Source organism: Lonchura striata, chromosome 3, assembly GCF_050655825.1.
Source record: "Lonchura striata isolate lonStrDom1 chromosome 3, ASM5065582v1, whole genome shotgun sequence".
NCBI lineage: Eukaryota > Metazoa > Chordata > Aves > Passeriformes > Estrildidae > Lonchura > Lonchura striata.
The window spans coordinates 66,068,822-66,086,038 of NC_140705.1; the positions used below are offsets into that span (position 1 = coordinate 66,068,822).

The 17,217-nt window shown below is 42.9% G+C and overlaps 1 protein-coding gene across 7 annotated transcripts in view; it reads left to right on the plus strand.

The window, feature by feature from the left end:
* The window catches only part of LOC110468846 (SAM and SH3 domain-containing protein 1), a 526,394-nt gene that overhangs the window by 399,397 nt on the left and 109,780 nt on the right, over positions 1-17,217 (plus strand). For 3 of the 7 annotated variants that reach the window (XM_021527029.3, XM_085575383.1, XM_085575384.1), the window contains exon 1: positions 6,194-6,353. The exons of the other annotated variants lie outside the window; for them this stretch is intronic. In XM_021527029.3, coding sequence (XP_021382704.2) covers positions 6,258-6,353 — 96 coding nt within the window. In that variant the 5' untranslated portion in view covers positions 6,194-6,257. Of the gene's footprint in view, positions 1-6,193; positions 6,354-17,217 lie in introns of those variants that run through there. 7 annotated transcript variants of the gene reach the window in all.

Here is a 17,217-nt window from a genome sequence, read left to right on the forward strand (position 1 = left end):
TAACTTGGTACTTGATACTTGCATCACTGGGCATCTCTGAAACACAGTTGCCACACACTACTGAGTTGTACCTTATGCTAATTTTATGATGCATTTTGGGGTGATAACATCAGACTCCTTTTCATTAGTAATTTACTAAGAGTTTCAACAAATGAATCAAAGGACACCACACTTGGAAAAAGGACAGACTGAAGTTCTACTCCCAGTTTTGAGGCTAGCTTTTCACATTTTTTACTTCCATGGTTCTAAAATTATTTGGGAAAAGAACAGCCAAAGGACACTGAGCTAAATACTTATGTTGCTATGGCCTTTGTAAGTCTCTTGCAAAAAAGACTTCTATGCATCCCTTCTAGCAGCCATTTACTAATTCAATCTGTTGAGCAACTTCCTGTGAATGAAAGTACAAAGACTACTCCTAGGTATCTCAAAGGATGCTGAACTCCTTCCTAAAAAATTAATTAGGATTTAGAAAAAATTTTGTAAAAAGTACTGCAGTCAATGTTAGCTATTTCAATGTTGACAAGAAAAAACAATACATCAAAACTGACTTTGCTGTGCAGGTAGAGGAGATGCTGAGTTTAGATGGAGATGGCAGAAGTAACACAAAGAAGAACAGTATTAGTAGCTTCTGGAAAATCTCCAGACAGTGCCTGACATTGTGGGAAGCAGTTGGAGTTCTGGTCGGCAGGCACTTCTGGAGTGGCTTGATGTGCACCTAAGCAGGATCATGGCTGTGGTTTCCCTCAGGATGTGTTCCTCACCAGGCATGCTCCGGCTCCCAGAACACCTCCATTGGCTGAGCTAGTGCTACTGCCTCACAGTCAAGAAATGTGATGCTGTGCCCCATGACAGACAGGGGAGCTGGGCAGGATATGAGAGGCCTCTGAGGGAGCATATCTGTGGGCAGGAAGGGAAGGATGTGAACCTTTCCTTTCTCCTTATGAGTCAAAAGATATCCTTCCAGGAGGGCTGTGATGCTTGCTGTGTTTAGTTTTTTTTTTTCCCTTATATGATTTGTCATGTAACATCTCAGCTACTGTATTTTAAATGCAGAATCCTGACATGCTTCACAGTACTTCTGTGTCTACTGAGTTTGGCTACAGGAATAATTCTGCTGGGTGTATATCTCTCCCACCTTCTAATTTTTTAATCTAGTAGCGTACTGATATCTAGGAGAGTGTAATGTGCAGAGTTCAGGCTTCTATCAGAATAAAGCAATAAACTGCTTTCTACTGGTAGAATTAAACAGATTTAACTCCATCTGGTTTGTACTGGGCATATTAGTGTGCCACTCTCACTGGAATGTGCTACTCTGGTCATGAAGGCTGGCAGCAAGACTGGGAGCTGACAGCTAAACCTCCAAAAGAATAAATAATGATTTCTGACCATGCAGCATATCGTATGTGGTCTAAATACCATCCATTTTAAAGCCATTGGATAAGTACTGTCTGTATCATTTCTAAAATCAGGAACATTTTATTTTCTATAGCTGTCTAACTGGCAGATGCTGAAACATGATCCTTTTGGAATATATTGAAGTCTGATGTGCAAATGGATGGATCACGGATGCAGGGTGAATCTTGTACTCTCTCACAGCTTATGCATGTACATTCTAGGGGGCTCTGACAGTGATAGCCTGATTGTCAGATCGACTGATGGGTCAGGTGTGTGGGTTCCCATTCTATCCCACAGCAGAGAGCGGTTTCTGAAGCAGCTGTTGGCATGTCTGCTTTCTGTTGGAGAGCAGCTGCTGGCCCCTTTGGCTGATACAGGTGATCCCTACTCCAAAGAACCATGCTACCAGAAATAATAATACTACTTAAACAGTTCTGAAGGAAAATAATTCAGAAATGAAGTTCAGGGGAGAGGTAAAAGAAATTATATTTTAGAAGGACTTTGAAAAAAAAATGCAGCAAGGACAATGAGATAAATTGTTTTAACATGGATCTTGATTAAATTGATGGGATTGGAGCCTACAACTACTAAGAGCTGCATTTCCAGTCAAAGAGTGTGATGTGAAGCTTTGGGTGTTTCAATTTGATGACTTCCACCAAGCAGGAAGAGGGAGAGAGCTGAAAGAAGATGCAATCACTGGTAATAGGTGTTCCATTGTAATGTGCTTGAATTTTAGGGCTTTGGCAGGTCACCTGCAGGAGCTAGCTGGAATTTTTATTTTTCCCTTTCCCTGAAGCCTCTCTGCATACAATGGCTTGCTTATTTATTCCTCTGAAGCTTTGATGTTCCTATTTGGACTTGATCTATTGGGCAGGGTTTTGTTAGTGATGTTGAGAAACCTCATGTGTTTTGTTCATGGATGCAGAGTTAATGGCCAGGTCTCTGAGCAGGAAGCTGCTTCCCTCGGGTCATTTATCAGGACCCCATGAAGTTTGGTGTCTGTTTACTCTGTGGAGCATGATCCCCTTTCCAAGGCAACCTAATACCACCCTCTTGCATCTGGTTTAAAATTGACATCAAAGTGCTCAAGGTTGTATATTTCCTGGATTAAATGCATTTGACATGGGTGACCACAGTTGTGATAGTCTGGTTAAGATAGCACATTTGGGCTTTTCCAGTTTAATTTAAATTTTTTCCCTATTAAATGTTTTGTTGAAACACTTATATGACATTGTGGTGAGATGGCACACACTGCTTTGGAACAGAAAGTTTATCATCTATTGCCTTCATGACTTAGAGGTTTATGTTTGAGGTTTGTGCTTTTCACAGAGAAAGAATTTGTCCTGAAGGGCATCTCCCTAAACACTCAGCAAAGAAAGGAGAAAGATGAGCTTCTTTATGGCCACCTTAATGTGGAGCAAGGATCCTGCTCTGAGTATTCTTCTAGAAGAAAATCCATCTCTCTTGAATACAGACAACTGCTCTCCAAGTTGGTTGATCCTGCCTGCTTTGTATATGTGGGGAACTCGTATTAACTTTACACCCATGTGTAGCTGATGGACTGATAGGAAGACAGGCTCATATGCTCAGGGCATCTGCCACCACTCGGCAAGACTAGATTGACCACATATGTGTCAATTGTTTCCATCTCCTCTTCAGAGATTTGCAGAACAGCCACAGGGAGCTTCATAGCCACTTTGCAACTGCAACACACAGGGGAATCTTACCAGGACTGCTACCTAGTGCTGCCCTGAAGGTGAACAATGATCATTTTTTGCAAGATTTCTGAAACACACCTGGTCAGAACTCTTGTGAAATGTCATAAACATCTCAAAATTGTACAGATTTATTTCTTCTAATAGCCATAGAGAGGTCCAGCACAAGATGCTTTTAGAGAGCAGTCTTTTGTAGATGTTGGAGTTATCATCTAGGCAAATACAGATAAAACTGAAAACAAAAACTGTATTCTAATATGTCAAAATTAAAATAATTTGTTATTTTGTAGTAGCAGTTGTAACAGAAAATACTGCACTCATAGCTGGGCTTCAAAACTCTTTTAAGATCTGAGTTCCTGCTTTTTCTAAAACTCCCATACACTTGTTGCAGCTGACTTTTGTATAATACTCCTGGGATTTAGTTCTGTGGGACATTAGCTTCATTAAAATAGAGGACCCTTGTCCTATCTAGAAGGAAGAGGTGAGAGAAGAGCATGGAATAATTTTAGCATGACATATTCATTGAATGCCTTGTGAACATGGCATGTTGCGAATGTCTGAGAATGTGTAAATACTACAGTTGCAAGACCATAGAAGATGGTAGCTATTGTAAACTGCCATGGATTTGTTTTGATTCTCTCACGTCGACTTGGTTTTAAAGCAACTGCTCCTGGACTCGTGATTTTGCAAGATCTTTCTCTCCTTATCTAACTTTCTAGAAATCAAATGCTCTGTATCTCCAATTAAAAGTTGAGGGGAAGACTGCCACAGCCAGGGATCATGCTCCTCTGATGAAAGCAGCTGCCTTCACAAAAGGGATGACATAATAGTTCAGGAAGCAACTCTGGGACCACCACAATTTACAATCTAGTTTGTTACCTGTACTGCAAGGCTGAAAAGTGTGGCTATCCAGGACCCGTTTCTGTAAGTGATGTAGTCATCATTGCACAGAAACAATGACCTCAGTCGGCAGGGAGGGGCCAGGCAAGTGGGAGTACCGCCCCTTGCACCTATTTGATCTTAATCTGTTGCCATCCAAGACACAACATTGAGGGGGTTTAGGCTGTGTGCTGTAGAGTTGTTGTTTTGTTTGTTTGTTTTTCTTAATATGCTTCCATCTATAAAAAAGATAAAGTACAGAAGATAGTGTATATGACGAGCCAGAATAATTAAATCCCAAGATCAAGTGAGCCTTGTTCAGGTATTTTAAAGTAGATTGACATTACTACTCCAAGTAGTTCAACATGAATTTCAGAGGGTCAGTCAGTAAATTACCCTGACTAATTAAACCAGTTTTGAGTTATGCAAGCCATCTCAGAGTACCAAGAGACTTCACTGACACGCCTTTAGTCTCGTACTTTATAGGCGTATAGTTGTGTACAATTTAAAGGTCACTTAGAAGAGATTTTATAACTGGTTTGGGCCTTTCATTATTTCTCATTACTAGTCAATAAGATGCATTACACAGGTGTATCCTACATGTGCATCCTAAAGGAGGGTCAGTCATCAGTGGTTTCTTTACCACTTTCTCTTTACCACTTTCTCTCAGCATAATTCTCTTTTAGTTTTTCTGCCTCTGCTCCCCACCTTCTTTTCTCTGGTCAATATGTACTGTTGACCACTTCAGCAAAAGCTGCAATAGCAAAGTGCTTAGAAAAGTCTTGTCCCAGTCTTTGTGTGGCAGTTGATGAGAAAACAAGTGTTTTGGCCAGCCTGTCTCTCCAGTGCTAGCCCACAAACTAATTTTTAGCTTTGAGGACAGAAAAAGCGCATTGCTGAGACATTGAGAGAAGATTAGTGCAATAACCACACTTTTCCTTTATTCATTCTCCAGATACTATTTTTACCCCTGACAGCAAATGGTATCATTTGTTGCTCCAGCCCCCCCAGGCAACCAGTGCTGTGCCCTCAGTGGGAGCCTTGTCAGCTGTAGGGCTGGTGAGTGGGCTGAGGGGAACCTGGTGCCAGGGGACCCCAGGGCTGAACAGAGAACCTGGAGGGGAGCACAGGTTATAGAGCAGGCTCTGAGTTGTGTTTGGGTGGTGCAGGGCATGTAACATACAGCCTGGCAGTAAGCAGGGTAGGAGGGATGTTGGAGGATTCACTGGCTGCTCAGTTTTGTGAGGTCTCAAAATGCTTGGCTAGTGTGTGACAGCTGCATATCCATTAAATACATCACTTTCCCTGCCACCCCGTGCAGACAGGTGCTTCCAATAAATGGCAGCTTGAAACAAGAGCTTTTCAAGAAATATCTAAACATTTCAAAGCTTAGGAATGAGCTCTAAGAGTAAAGGATTTCCTTACTCCTGGTCACAGCAGAAGCTGGAAGTAAGGTGTGAGGTGGTGGATAGGCCTTCAGGTCACTCTCCTGCTGACCTCTGCCACTCCTTCCACAGGCAGGCTTTGGCCACTGTTGTTTAATGTGCCTTCCACAAGAAGTACGTGTGCGTGGGTGCTTAGCAGTTTCCCAAGTAGAATGCAGGAGCATTGCTGCTGCTGTCTGTAGTTAGTAATTATTTAATTTGACTATAATGGGGATTGGCGGTGGTATCAGGGAGCATGAGGCACAGACGTAGGGGTGGCAACGTTCTCACAGCCCCACCCCAAGGGCGATAGGTGACAGACCACCGCTCCTAGGGGAGTGATGCGGTCCCGGTACCCAAACTCTAAACCTGAACTAATAGGGTGTCCCTTGCCCTGCCGCCGTGTAACGCGTGCGGCTGACACCTCTTCCTAGAGAGTCTTTCCCGGTGTTAAGAAAGCGCTGTTGACTTGGGCACTGGAGCTCCCGGCCGTCAGGCGAGACACCGGCACGGGGGTAACGAGGATGGCAACAGCAGGAGCTGCGCCACCGACCGCGCGTGTCCCGACGCCGCTCTTGACTTTCAGGGTGCGGGCAGCCGCCGGGGCGGCGCTGGGCCCTTCGTTGCCGCCCTGGGGCGGCCACATGCGCCGGGCGAGCCCCCGGGCGGGAGGGGAAGGAGGGGTTTTGGGCCGCAGCGGCACCGCCGGCCGCTCTGCCGAGTCGAAAGTTGGAGGGGCGGCGGGGCCGTCCCGGGGCGGGCCGGGGCGGGGGCGGATGGCGGGGCGGGGCGGGCCGGCCGCGGCGGCGGGGAGCCGGCGTTGATCCGACGGCCGGGCCGGGGCATGGAGGGGGACCGGGCGGACGGCCCCGCCGCCCCGGCGGAGAGCGGCACGTCGGAGGTGTTCGCCCAGCTGTGGGCGGACGTGATGGGCATCCTGGTGAGTGCGGTGAGGACGGGGTCTGAGACCGGGGCGGCCGTGGGGACAGCCTGCTGCAGGACGGGGTTGGGGTGAGGGATGGAGATGCTGCGGAGCGTTCGCCGGGTTTTACTGGCACCTGCTGCTGAGTTTGCCCGGGCTGGAGCGTGCCCACCCTGTGCGGGCAATTACGTCCCAAAACAACTAACTTCACGGGCAAAGCCACGGGTTGTGTCGGCGACCGCCTTGATCGCGGTTCTGGAGTGGAGGTCGCTGGGCTGTCGCGGTGGAAGGGGCGGAAGGGCCGCGCCGAGCACCGCCACGGAGCGGGTCCGCGCAGGGGCTGCCCGCTGGCGGGGACGCACCCGGGAGCGCCGTTCAGCCGGATCAATGGGCTCATTGTCCCCCGCTGCCCCGGCGTGCCGCCGATGCAGGGCAGTTTGGGCTGCAGGCGGTGTCGTGCAGCCTTGCCATGCCCCGCACGCGTTTCGGGGTGAAGCCCCGCGCGTGGGGCGCGTTGCTCCGGGGTCCCCGGCACGGCCGCCCGGCCCGCAGCGCTCCCGGGGCGCCGCGGCACTCCCAGGCGCCGGCTTTGCAGCTCTTGCTCTCGGTAGTTTTTTGGAGACGAGTTGCTCGGCTACGGCCCGTGGAGTTTCTGCGCCGGTGATCTTCTGAGGAGGGACTAATCCTCGTAATTCACTGGTTACAGACAAAAGAGATGGCCCCAGTAACGAGGGCTCAAGGAATTACGTTTAATGGGCACGTAGCGTGCCGACAGGACGGACTGGATGGCAAACAGTAAAAATACAGGAAGAGTCAACCCTTTATTTCTACTTGCAGCGAGAGAATAATATTTACTTTAGTTGCAAGATGATAATTACCACAGAGGATTGCCACTCAGCAAAAAAGCAAATACTAACGTTATATACGTACTGGAGCTGGCAGCCTTCCAGCGATACAGGAATGTGGTAATCAATAGTGGAGTGCCTGTTTATTCATTTTAAAAGCAAATAAATAGGCTTGATGCGTGTTAGTTTTCGTTCTTAACATTTAACTAGCAGACATTCAAGAATATTATGAGAAATACTTTTCAGAAAACTGCCATGGAATGTAATGAATAGTAGGCCCATAGGATCTAATTCAGAAGAAATGTTATAGAATTAAACAGAGAATTTAATTAGCATGTTATGCTGCATTTTTTTACACCATGGACTTTATTGTTGCTATTCAAAGTCAGATTCAAAAACTTGTCTTATTCCTTTTCTTCATAGAAATTCTCCATTGACTTGACATTCAGTTTAATAACGCCCAACTGCATACATTTTTTTCACTGTTAATGATTTTAATCTAAGAATGCAAGTGGAGTCAGTTCTGCCAGTTTGCAAGGAGCACACAGTTGGTACTTTATAAACAATCTCTTTCTGTCTTTTTCTGGCAGGTTTCAGTACTGCATTTAGTAAGAGCAAAGTGCTATTGGATGCCTGGGAAGGAGTTTTTGAGGAGGCCAGACCAGCAGCCTAGCATACTGAAGCTCAGTGCAGAAAAAAGATCTGATTGTCACACAACTAGTAATTTGAATAGGTTTCTTTTGATAATACAAGCTAGTTTTCTTCCTGAGAAAACAGATATTTAATTATTATTTGTCTTCTAATAGAACTATGCTAAAATAATTTGTCGTAGAGTTGGTCAGCTTTACAGAAAGGAATCATCTTGTGAATATGAAGTTGCTGGTTTATATCGTTGCAAGCATCAGCCAGCATTATTAGTATTTCTTACTTCAGTGTTTTGTGTTGCTACACAGTTGCAAATACTAAAAGCTACCTTCTGTTTGGTGTCTTATAATTGGGAAGACAGAAGTTCTCGCTGCGTACTGTTAGTTTTCTTCAGATGTAGACTTTTAAAGAGTTTCTGTTCTTTTGGGCTGCAAAATAAGGTCCTAATATGAACTAAGTATAAATTTACTTAGTGCTCTGTCCTTGTTAGAAGGCAAGGATGATGTAGCTCCAGTGCCATTTCCACTGCTTGTCTTTGTGGTGCATTGAGCTTTGTCTCTTTCAAACCTGTCCTGCAAAAGGCAAACAGTGAACTGGAGTTGTGACTTCCAAATAGGAGTCAGTAGCTGGTTGGATGTAGTCCATGATGCCACATCAGTGGCCTGTGTTTGCTGTCTTACTTCTTTTGCATTGTCAATTATGTGAGAGCATAGGTCTTAATTTCCTGGGATTTGTAGCAGTTCATGACTCAAACTACCTGGGAAGTACGGATGTAAACACCAGAGGGATTCTCTGGGGATGGCTCTATAAATGAAAAAGTTGGTGCAGTGATATGCTGGCCAGGTTGACCCTGCAACAGTCTGGAATCTGTGAAAGGAATCCACTAGCACAGGGAGAGAGGCAGGAGAGAAGAGCCAAGATCGCTCTTGTATGACTCCCACTTGCATGCCTCCATCCATCTCTGGGATCCCCAATACAGGAAAGGACATGGACCTGTTAGAGCAAGTCCAGAAGAAGGCTGCTGAAATGGTCAGAGGGATGGAACATCTCTCCAGTGAAGAAAAGGCTAAGAGATTGGATTTGTTCTGCCTGGAGAAGAGAAGGGTTCAGGGTGACCTAGTTCCAGACTTTCAGAACCTGCAGGGAGCATACAACAAACATGAAGACTTTACTGGGGCATGTAGTGACAAGACATGGGGGAGTAGTTTTAAACTAGTAGAGTGCAGATTTAGATAGATATTAGGAAGAAACTCTTTACTGTGAGGGTGCTTAGGTGCTGGCACAAATTGCCTGAAGTTGTGGGTACCCCAGTCCCCTGAGTGTTCAAGGCCAGCTTGGATGGAGAGCTCTGAGCAAATTGGTCTAGTGAAAGGTATCCCTGCCCATGGCAGGGGTGTTGGAACTAGATGATCTTTAAGGTCACTTCCAGCAGAGACTATTCTATGATTCTGTGATCTTGGAAGGAGAAAATTAGAATGAAATTCAGAAAGAAGGCAATCATCAAAAGTTTGTTGATGGAATGAAAGAGAAAAAATGCATTCTTAAGCCATGATTGTAGGATGATGCAGGGTGGAAAGAACCTCAGGCAGCATCTAACCTATCCTCAAGCTGAAACAGGGAAAGATCTGAGATCAGGTGAAGTTGCCTGGGGCTTTACTCAGTGGTGTCTTGAAAACCTCCAGGGACAGAAACTGCACATGTCTCTGTGCAGCCTGTTCCAGCAATTTGCTGGAATGTCCTTATGGTAAATGTCCTTATGATAAAAAAGATTATTTTAATAGAAATGATAAAATGCCTGATTCTTCCCTCCTCATACTGGGAAGTTAGAGCAGTGGGGAAGAGGAAGGAAGGTGTTGCCTTCCTCCCACTGGCCCTGCTGGAAGCCTTGTGGAGTGTGGTGGTGTCTGCTCTAGGTGCTGAATTAGGAGGAGAGGCCATAGTGTCAGCCCAGCTGGTATTCAGTACTGAAGTTACTTGAAATACAAATTGAGCCCCTCTCCATATTTATATTTGATAAATATATTTCATTGTTTGTATATTTTTAGTTACATTCTTTAAAATATGACCTCATTAGGAGGAACCTGTGATGGCAGATCCCAGGTCTGGAGGGGAAACAAATAGTTGTCAAGTGCTGCTTGTAAGGAGCATATTTTATGGACTTTGAAGTCACATAATAGCCCTATACTTGATAAATACTGAGCGTATACTTGCAGCTGTACTAGGTCTTGCTGAAGTAAATGTGAGTTTTCCCTTTTGCACTTTTCTAAAGAAATATTCTATACATACAGCTGTGGTATAAGCACCTCAAGCTATTTGTTCTGTTACTGGATAACAAAAGATGACCCAAGATAGATAACAAAATTATACCCAAAAGCTTTTGCTTAGTCTGTAGCAAGAACATGCTGGAATGTATTGGATAATTATAATTTTCAGTGTTTCAGAGCAATAATGGATATGGGAAGTGTATTAAGGTTTTAGAGAGAGGTGGACTGCGATTAGTAGTAAAGAAATTGTGTCGCCAAAACTCAGTGCTATAAAAAGTGATATTTTTGGCATAGACTCACATATTGATGTGGTGATAGCAAACTCTTTATTTACTATATGGAGGTCTAAAAGTTTCTCTGTTATGAGATCTGAGAACAAATTTTAATACGAAATTAAAATAATGAACTTCTGTGCTCTCAAGACAGGGTCTATTGACCTTAGTACAAGGAAGTCATTCCAGTGCCCCTTTTGTTTATGCAAAGTTCTTCCTTTGTATATACATAGGAGAGATATCTGGATCAAATCCTGGCAATAATGAAATCACTGTCAAAACTCTGATCAATTGTAATAGGAGTTTCACTGAAGAAAGTGTCTTATTTGCGTGAGGAGATTTTGTCTTAAATGGCCAAGATGAAAAAGATACAACAGAACTTGAAAGAGATGCCATGAATTAGAAGTCTTTCCAGCTTTTTATTTCAAAGCAGTACCTAGTTTCTTGTTTCAAACTACTGTATCAATTGTAACAGCTGAAACAAACAAACAAAAAAATTCTGTAGTATTTTGCATTTATGCTGAGAGAAAACCAGTCCTTTCCTACCATCTACTGTTCTTCGAACAGAACAGAGTATTTTGAGGACAATAAAGCTTGCTTGGCTACCAGGAGCCCTATTATTCACATATATAATCTATCTTGGTCTCCGTGTTTAAGTGACTATTTGAATTTCTTATCAACGTAATAAAGAAAAAACCAAAAGAGAAAAGATGTCAGCTGATAATGCTACTGTGATAACATGTAATTGGACACTGGCTAACATACTTTGGGAAGAGGAATTTGATATTAAGCCAGGGAGTCTGGGTATCTGGAAGGATCAGGGAAGTAGATCCCCAACTGATAAAGCACTTGTAGAACTGCCAGGAGGAGTTGTGGCAGCTAAGACCAGCCAACGATTTCTTCAGAACTGCTCTTCCTTAAACCCTCATTAAATCACTGTAACCTCCTATGGAAATCTCTGCTCTGTTGCTCTCAGTTTCTCATTGGGTAACTCTCTTTTTTTGGTGTCAGATTGGCACCAAAAAGCCACTCCAGTTGAGACCATGGATGCTCAGCACAGCTCTGTGAAAATATGCAGGCAAATGAATAGCTGCTTCAGGTAGATATGCTTTTGAAAGTGCAATGTATTTGCTTTTTATGATTTGTATTGATGATACGTCATCAAAGTGCCTGTGGCACTGTGTAATTAACTCAACGTGCTTTGTGGGACATTCTGATTCAAAACATTTTTGTTCCGACTTCTATTTGGAGCATGTTTTCTAAAGCATTTCCCACTTGCAACAAGAAGGATACACCTGGAAGGCCTGGTCTTTGCTTTCAAACTGGCAGATACTATTTTTTCTATTTTACAAAACCATGGAGGGTATTTTGCTTTCAAATAAAGAAGTCAAAAGAGGGAGTGACTGACTGTCAGTTTAAGTGTTGGATTCAATTTTATAACTTAAACTTAACCTGTTGCACCTCCTTTGCTCTTTCCATGAAATGTTGTGCCTGGCAATGCTAATCCCTTTGTGAGGAAAGACAGCTCACAGAGATAACCTTTGGTCTAGGCTTTTTCTTGCATGTCAGGGCACATAAAACAGATGTCTCGATCAGAGAGTTTAGTCCCCATAAGACCCTACACCATGAGGACTGATAAGAGCTTTTGGTTCTGGTTCCTTCTTCATTCTTTCTTGAAAGCACATTCTTACATTCTTCCTCTTGCGGATTTGCTGTGAATACCAATTTGGAAATACTCTTTTTCTTCATACTTTTTTCATCTTTTGAAAGTCAGTCACCCAAACTCTCTGTTTTTCAAGAGCAGTGGAATACAAGGTTGCTAGAATTTGCCTGTAATGTTGCCTTCTTCCTTTTGTGGATATGAAAAGAATGACAGTCTCTAAGCAGAAAGAAAACGTGAAATTTGATGTGGAAAAAGAGAAGGTGTTGCACATGAGCACTTAAAGGATTTTTATTACATGGAATGCAATATACTATGCTACACATGTTGGCTACCATTATCTACAGTCAGGTGAAAACCTCTTATTTTTAGTGTATCTTGGACCAAATTACATTTTACAGAAGTAGGTAATGGTTAGTTTAACTTAGTCTGATGCTGTGTAGAAATCTGGGTAAATTAGTGCTGATTGTATAAAGTGCTGTGCAAACAGGAGGAGAATGGAGGGATCAGGACACAGAAATGGAGCACAGGGTCACTGCTGGATGTGGCACAGGGCCAAGGGACAGAGGGTACAGTCAGTGCCCACGGCAAAGGAGTTTGAGTCAGATTGTCTCCTCCCAGACCTGGGTTGAACTGTTCCAGTTTTGGCCCTGGGCTATGTTCCTTGAGAATTTTTTTCCCTTCAGAGGTGGCATTGTGGAGGAGAGGATGCTCAGTGCTGTTGCACCCAGCCCTGCTTCCTGCACCTTTCTGGGTCACCCTCTTGTCATTTGGAACCTGTGGTTGTGGGTTTTCCTTTGGGCAGCAGCCCAGGCCTTCTTTTTTTACGCTTAGCCTGTTGTGACAGTGTTAGTGGCCATAGAGTACACACTGTGTTCGGACTTCAGGAGGTTCAGAAACACAGGAGGAATGGGAATTACTTTGTAATGACCCGGCAAAGTGATTTGTCACAATACCTGTTTTAACACTGGATGCTGCTAACAATTTTTCTCTTGGTGATTGCTTGACACAGCTGATGACTAATGAGCCGCCTGGCATTATTAGTGGTGGGAGGATGAGGAAGGTGCTTGTGACTGCAGGGATGCTGAGGTGGCTTTGCAAGGATCGGGATTCCATGTTTCTCATTCAGAAAATGGACAGTAGGAAGAAACTGGGTTTCATATGCGCAAGTCTGAAAATCAGGTTTCTACTATAAAAAACATGTTCTCCATTCAAATATACATAGACATGTGTGATAAGGAGATATGAAGGGGTTTTATTTCTGCCTGGCGACAAGAGACAACTCATTGGCAGGGTAAAATTACAACACATTTTGGGCACAAGGGTTTACAACACAGATTTCTGTTATTGAAAATAACAACATTAAAAACAAAAGAAGCTACCTGTGCCCTCTCCTTCCACAGTCCACTTGCTGTGGTGTGGGTCAGGTGTGAGCATGCTGGCTCTGCTTTCATCTTCTCGAGGCAAGGGGAATGTTTTTCCTGGCTTATGGTAATAGCACAACTTTCTTGTCTACTGCTGTGTTTTGAAGCACAGACTTATAATAGACTGGGTTTATTTGAACTAAGATTAGTATAATAAAATACTTGATATAAGTTCTAATGACTCCTGTATAAGCATTTTTGAGCTATATAGTCGTTTTAGAGGGCATGTTTTCTATGAAGAGCTGGAGAATGGGGATTGTATAACCTATTTGGAAAACAGTTTTAATTAGGGTGTAGCTGGAAAATTGGATGGACAAGCTTAAGAGTATAATAAAACAGTAACTTATAAATAACACTTTCAGGCTTTTTAATGGAAAGTCATACAATAAATTGGAGAACTGGTTTCTAATATCCATGTCACAATCTGAGTGTGATCTGGTTGGAATGCTGTTGCAGACCTGTTCTCCTTCAAGCCCATTAGACTTTGGTGATTTGACTTCCCCATGGCCCTGCATGGACATGGGGATATGCTTTTGACATCAGTTTGCATCATCAGGCCTCCAGATGAAGATAAATCTTTTCATGTGTTGGTGAACATACACTGTAAAGGTTACAAGCATGGTAATACAGTTATCTAGAGTATGAATGCATCCTTTTATGTTTCATTATTGTCACTGTCTTTATGATGATATACAGTGCTTTTTGCTCTTTGTAGGTAACAGCCTACTAATATTTAATCTCATAGTGTTCTCCACCTGGACTATAGTCCTTGTGCGTGGGAGTGTGTGTAAAGGAGATTAGGTAACTGTTTAATATAATAATAAAAGCAATGCTTTGAAAGCTTTGCAGCAAGCATGACAAGAGCTGATAGAGGATAGTGGAAACAGTACCATGCTTATTACAATATTAAATTGAGAGTACCTGAGCAATCCCTTGATTGTGAGATGCCCCAAACCCTCTCACCTGCAACTTTGTGCAGATGCAGATGCTTTGTGCAGTGCTGATAGGTACGATGAAAACAAAAGATAAACAAAAGATAAAGGGTCTACTTTCTGCACTGTTTACATAAAAACTTCAGGAGCCTAAGGCACAAGTTTATTTATAGTGGAGGAGTATGTGGCCTGTAGGCTTTTTTAAAAAAAGGAAAACGCATCTTTTGTTGCTCTTTCAGAAGTTCAGATGAGCTGAGCCTCCTGCCCTTTCAATGCCAGCATCAGGCTGACCCTGCTCTGCAAAGCTTGCTCTTTGCTTCACTGCAACCCCAGCACAACCGATGGAGGAAACAGGAGAGCTCATTGCACCATGGTGGCACTGGTCTGTTAGTGAGTGCACATCCACAGCTGGAGCTTGGATGAAAACACATGCTAGAGCTGATTGCATAGCAATATGTTGCACTTCAGAAAAAAAAAAAAAGGCATTTTAGGCTTTTAAAGAATTCTGCTTGTCAGAGTAATATATTGTGAGTCTTAGTATATACCTTTAGAAATTATGTCCCTGCTGAAGAATCTGTGGGTTTTACGCATTTTACACTTGCAGGGATGTTTGGATGTTTGTGTTCTGCCTATTTGTTATCTTTGTTTATCCATATCTGTTACAATTCTGAAACATTTTCCTTCTCTTTTGATTCTGTGCTTGCTGTTTTCCAGCAGAAACTTGTCTGTTTTGCAGACACCTGCTGCATATTGCAACTCAGCCGAAAGGGGGTTTTACACCCGACATTTCTAGTGCAATCCTAGGGGTGGAGTGCAAATTGAAAATACTTATTTTCTATTGCTAAATTAAGAGTCATCTCCTTTTACCATCCATGTCAGACATGCTTCATATTGTTATCAATATCGCTGCATAGACTTAACGCAGCCTTCAGTTGTACAGAATAATATTTAATACTTGTGAGTCTTGAAGCTCTAGAGGTTGGCCATTTTAGGGGAGTAGCTCTGAAAACTGATTATAAATCCTTTGCATTTAAACTGCAGTTTATAATCTCTGAGGATGAAAATAAGAAAAATCCTGGTTTATAAATAAATGTGTTTGTATTCATACGTAATATCCACCAACACTTAGAGGTTGTGATTTCCACTCCATTATTAGGTTTCTTTCCCACCTTAGAATTAATAAATAACCATGGGTAAAACAGGAAGAGGTGTGGGCACGTTGTATGTCAGTTGTGGTTCCTGTCTTCAAGTTTCCATCTTCAACACAATTGTATGTTTATGCTTTAAAAACATGATGCTTCAGAGTATTTTTTGGGATATATCATTTTATACAATGGTTTGAGAGAAGGATTTCCCTGTAAAACATTTCATCAGAGGACTGAAAACAATACCATACTTCAAAACCAAAAAAACTGGTAAGGAGAGGAAATTTCTTTCATCTGAGGTTTGGGGGAAAGGTCTGTTTGTTTCTTGTTTAATCAGTGGAGACTGCTCTGTTGTAGGTAATGCAAAAGGACTGCCCCTCCTTAAAAATTTTGTTTTCCTCTCTAATGACACCTACCTTTATTCTGAGTGGTTTACAATGAGACAAGAAATGGAGTCTAATCCTGCTCCACTGTGGTGCAGTGTACTGAATTGATGTGATACTGGGATGTTTCTGTTCAGCGAGGTGTATTGTTCCCTGCTCAGCCCAAACCCAGCAATGTATTGTTTAGATTTTGTGTCAGGGAGTGAGTTTATATGTGCAGATGGATAAACTTTCTAAAACCTAAACTTTGTAAAACATAAGCTTTGCATGATAGCTATCTAAACTCAGGAAGTTAACAGGGAACTTAAGGTCAAGGACCTCACCAAAATACTGGCATGATGGTGATGATAAAGAATAGCTTCATACCACATGTGGTGTGTGGTCACACATAAGTGAGAAGGGAAAGGGATTCTTCTGCATATCCTTGTTATCCTAGTCACAATTAGTCTCACTGGGTTTGGTTAGTGTAGAGTTTGAGTTCCTAAATACCAAAAGTAGGAGGAAAAAAAAAGAGGTGGATGTTCTCAGTGTTGCTTTTACTCTCTGATGGAGTGGTACTTTCTTCAAGTAATGTCTGCCAAGTTACTGTGGGTTTTATTCCTTCTCTCAAGTGTACATAGAATACAAAAGATTGTACAAATCTTAATTTTTCATCTGCCAAACCTAATAACAACTACTTCAGAACGCTTACAGATAGTTAATTAATTTATAAACTGCCAAGAAAGAGAGAGGAAAGGGGGATAAAATGGAATGTTAACTCCTGCTGACCCTTCTGCCTCTCTTAGGCAGCTCTGTGGCTGGGGGGGCCTTGAGAAGTTTACAAAACCAAAAAATTAAAAAAGAGTGAAGCAGGGATTTTTCTCTTGACTCATGCCTCTCTTAGGAAAGTACCTCTCATATAAAGTGGAAACAGGATGGCAGGGATTGGAGGTGCAGTGAGTCAGTATCCAGAGTTGTATTTCTGTTACCAGAAAAGCGAGGAGAGTCCCAGCTGAGAAGGGTAACTTGCAACTGCTAGGAAGAGGGATTTAGAAGGATCATGTGAAAGGAAGAATTGCCGCCTTCATGGCAGGAAATGGCTGGAGCACGCACTGGGATCTTGGCTGGGGAAGGTCAATGTGCAGGCTGACTTCCTGGAGACCCAGAGGAGGTGGCTGAATGGTGTGGACGTCAGGGAGCACGTGGGAAATCAGTAATGGAGATTTAAGCTTAGTTCAGAAATGAAAATACTTATTTCAGGCGCCGAGTAGAGATATCATAGTGCAAAGTAATCCTTCACGTCTAATTCATCACACCTTATTTTGTTTTTGCT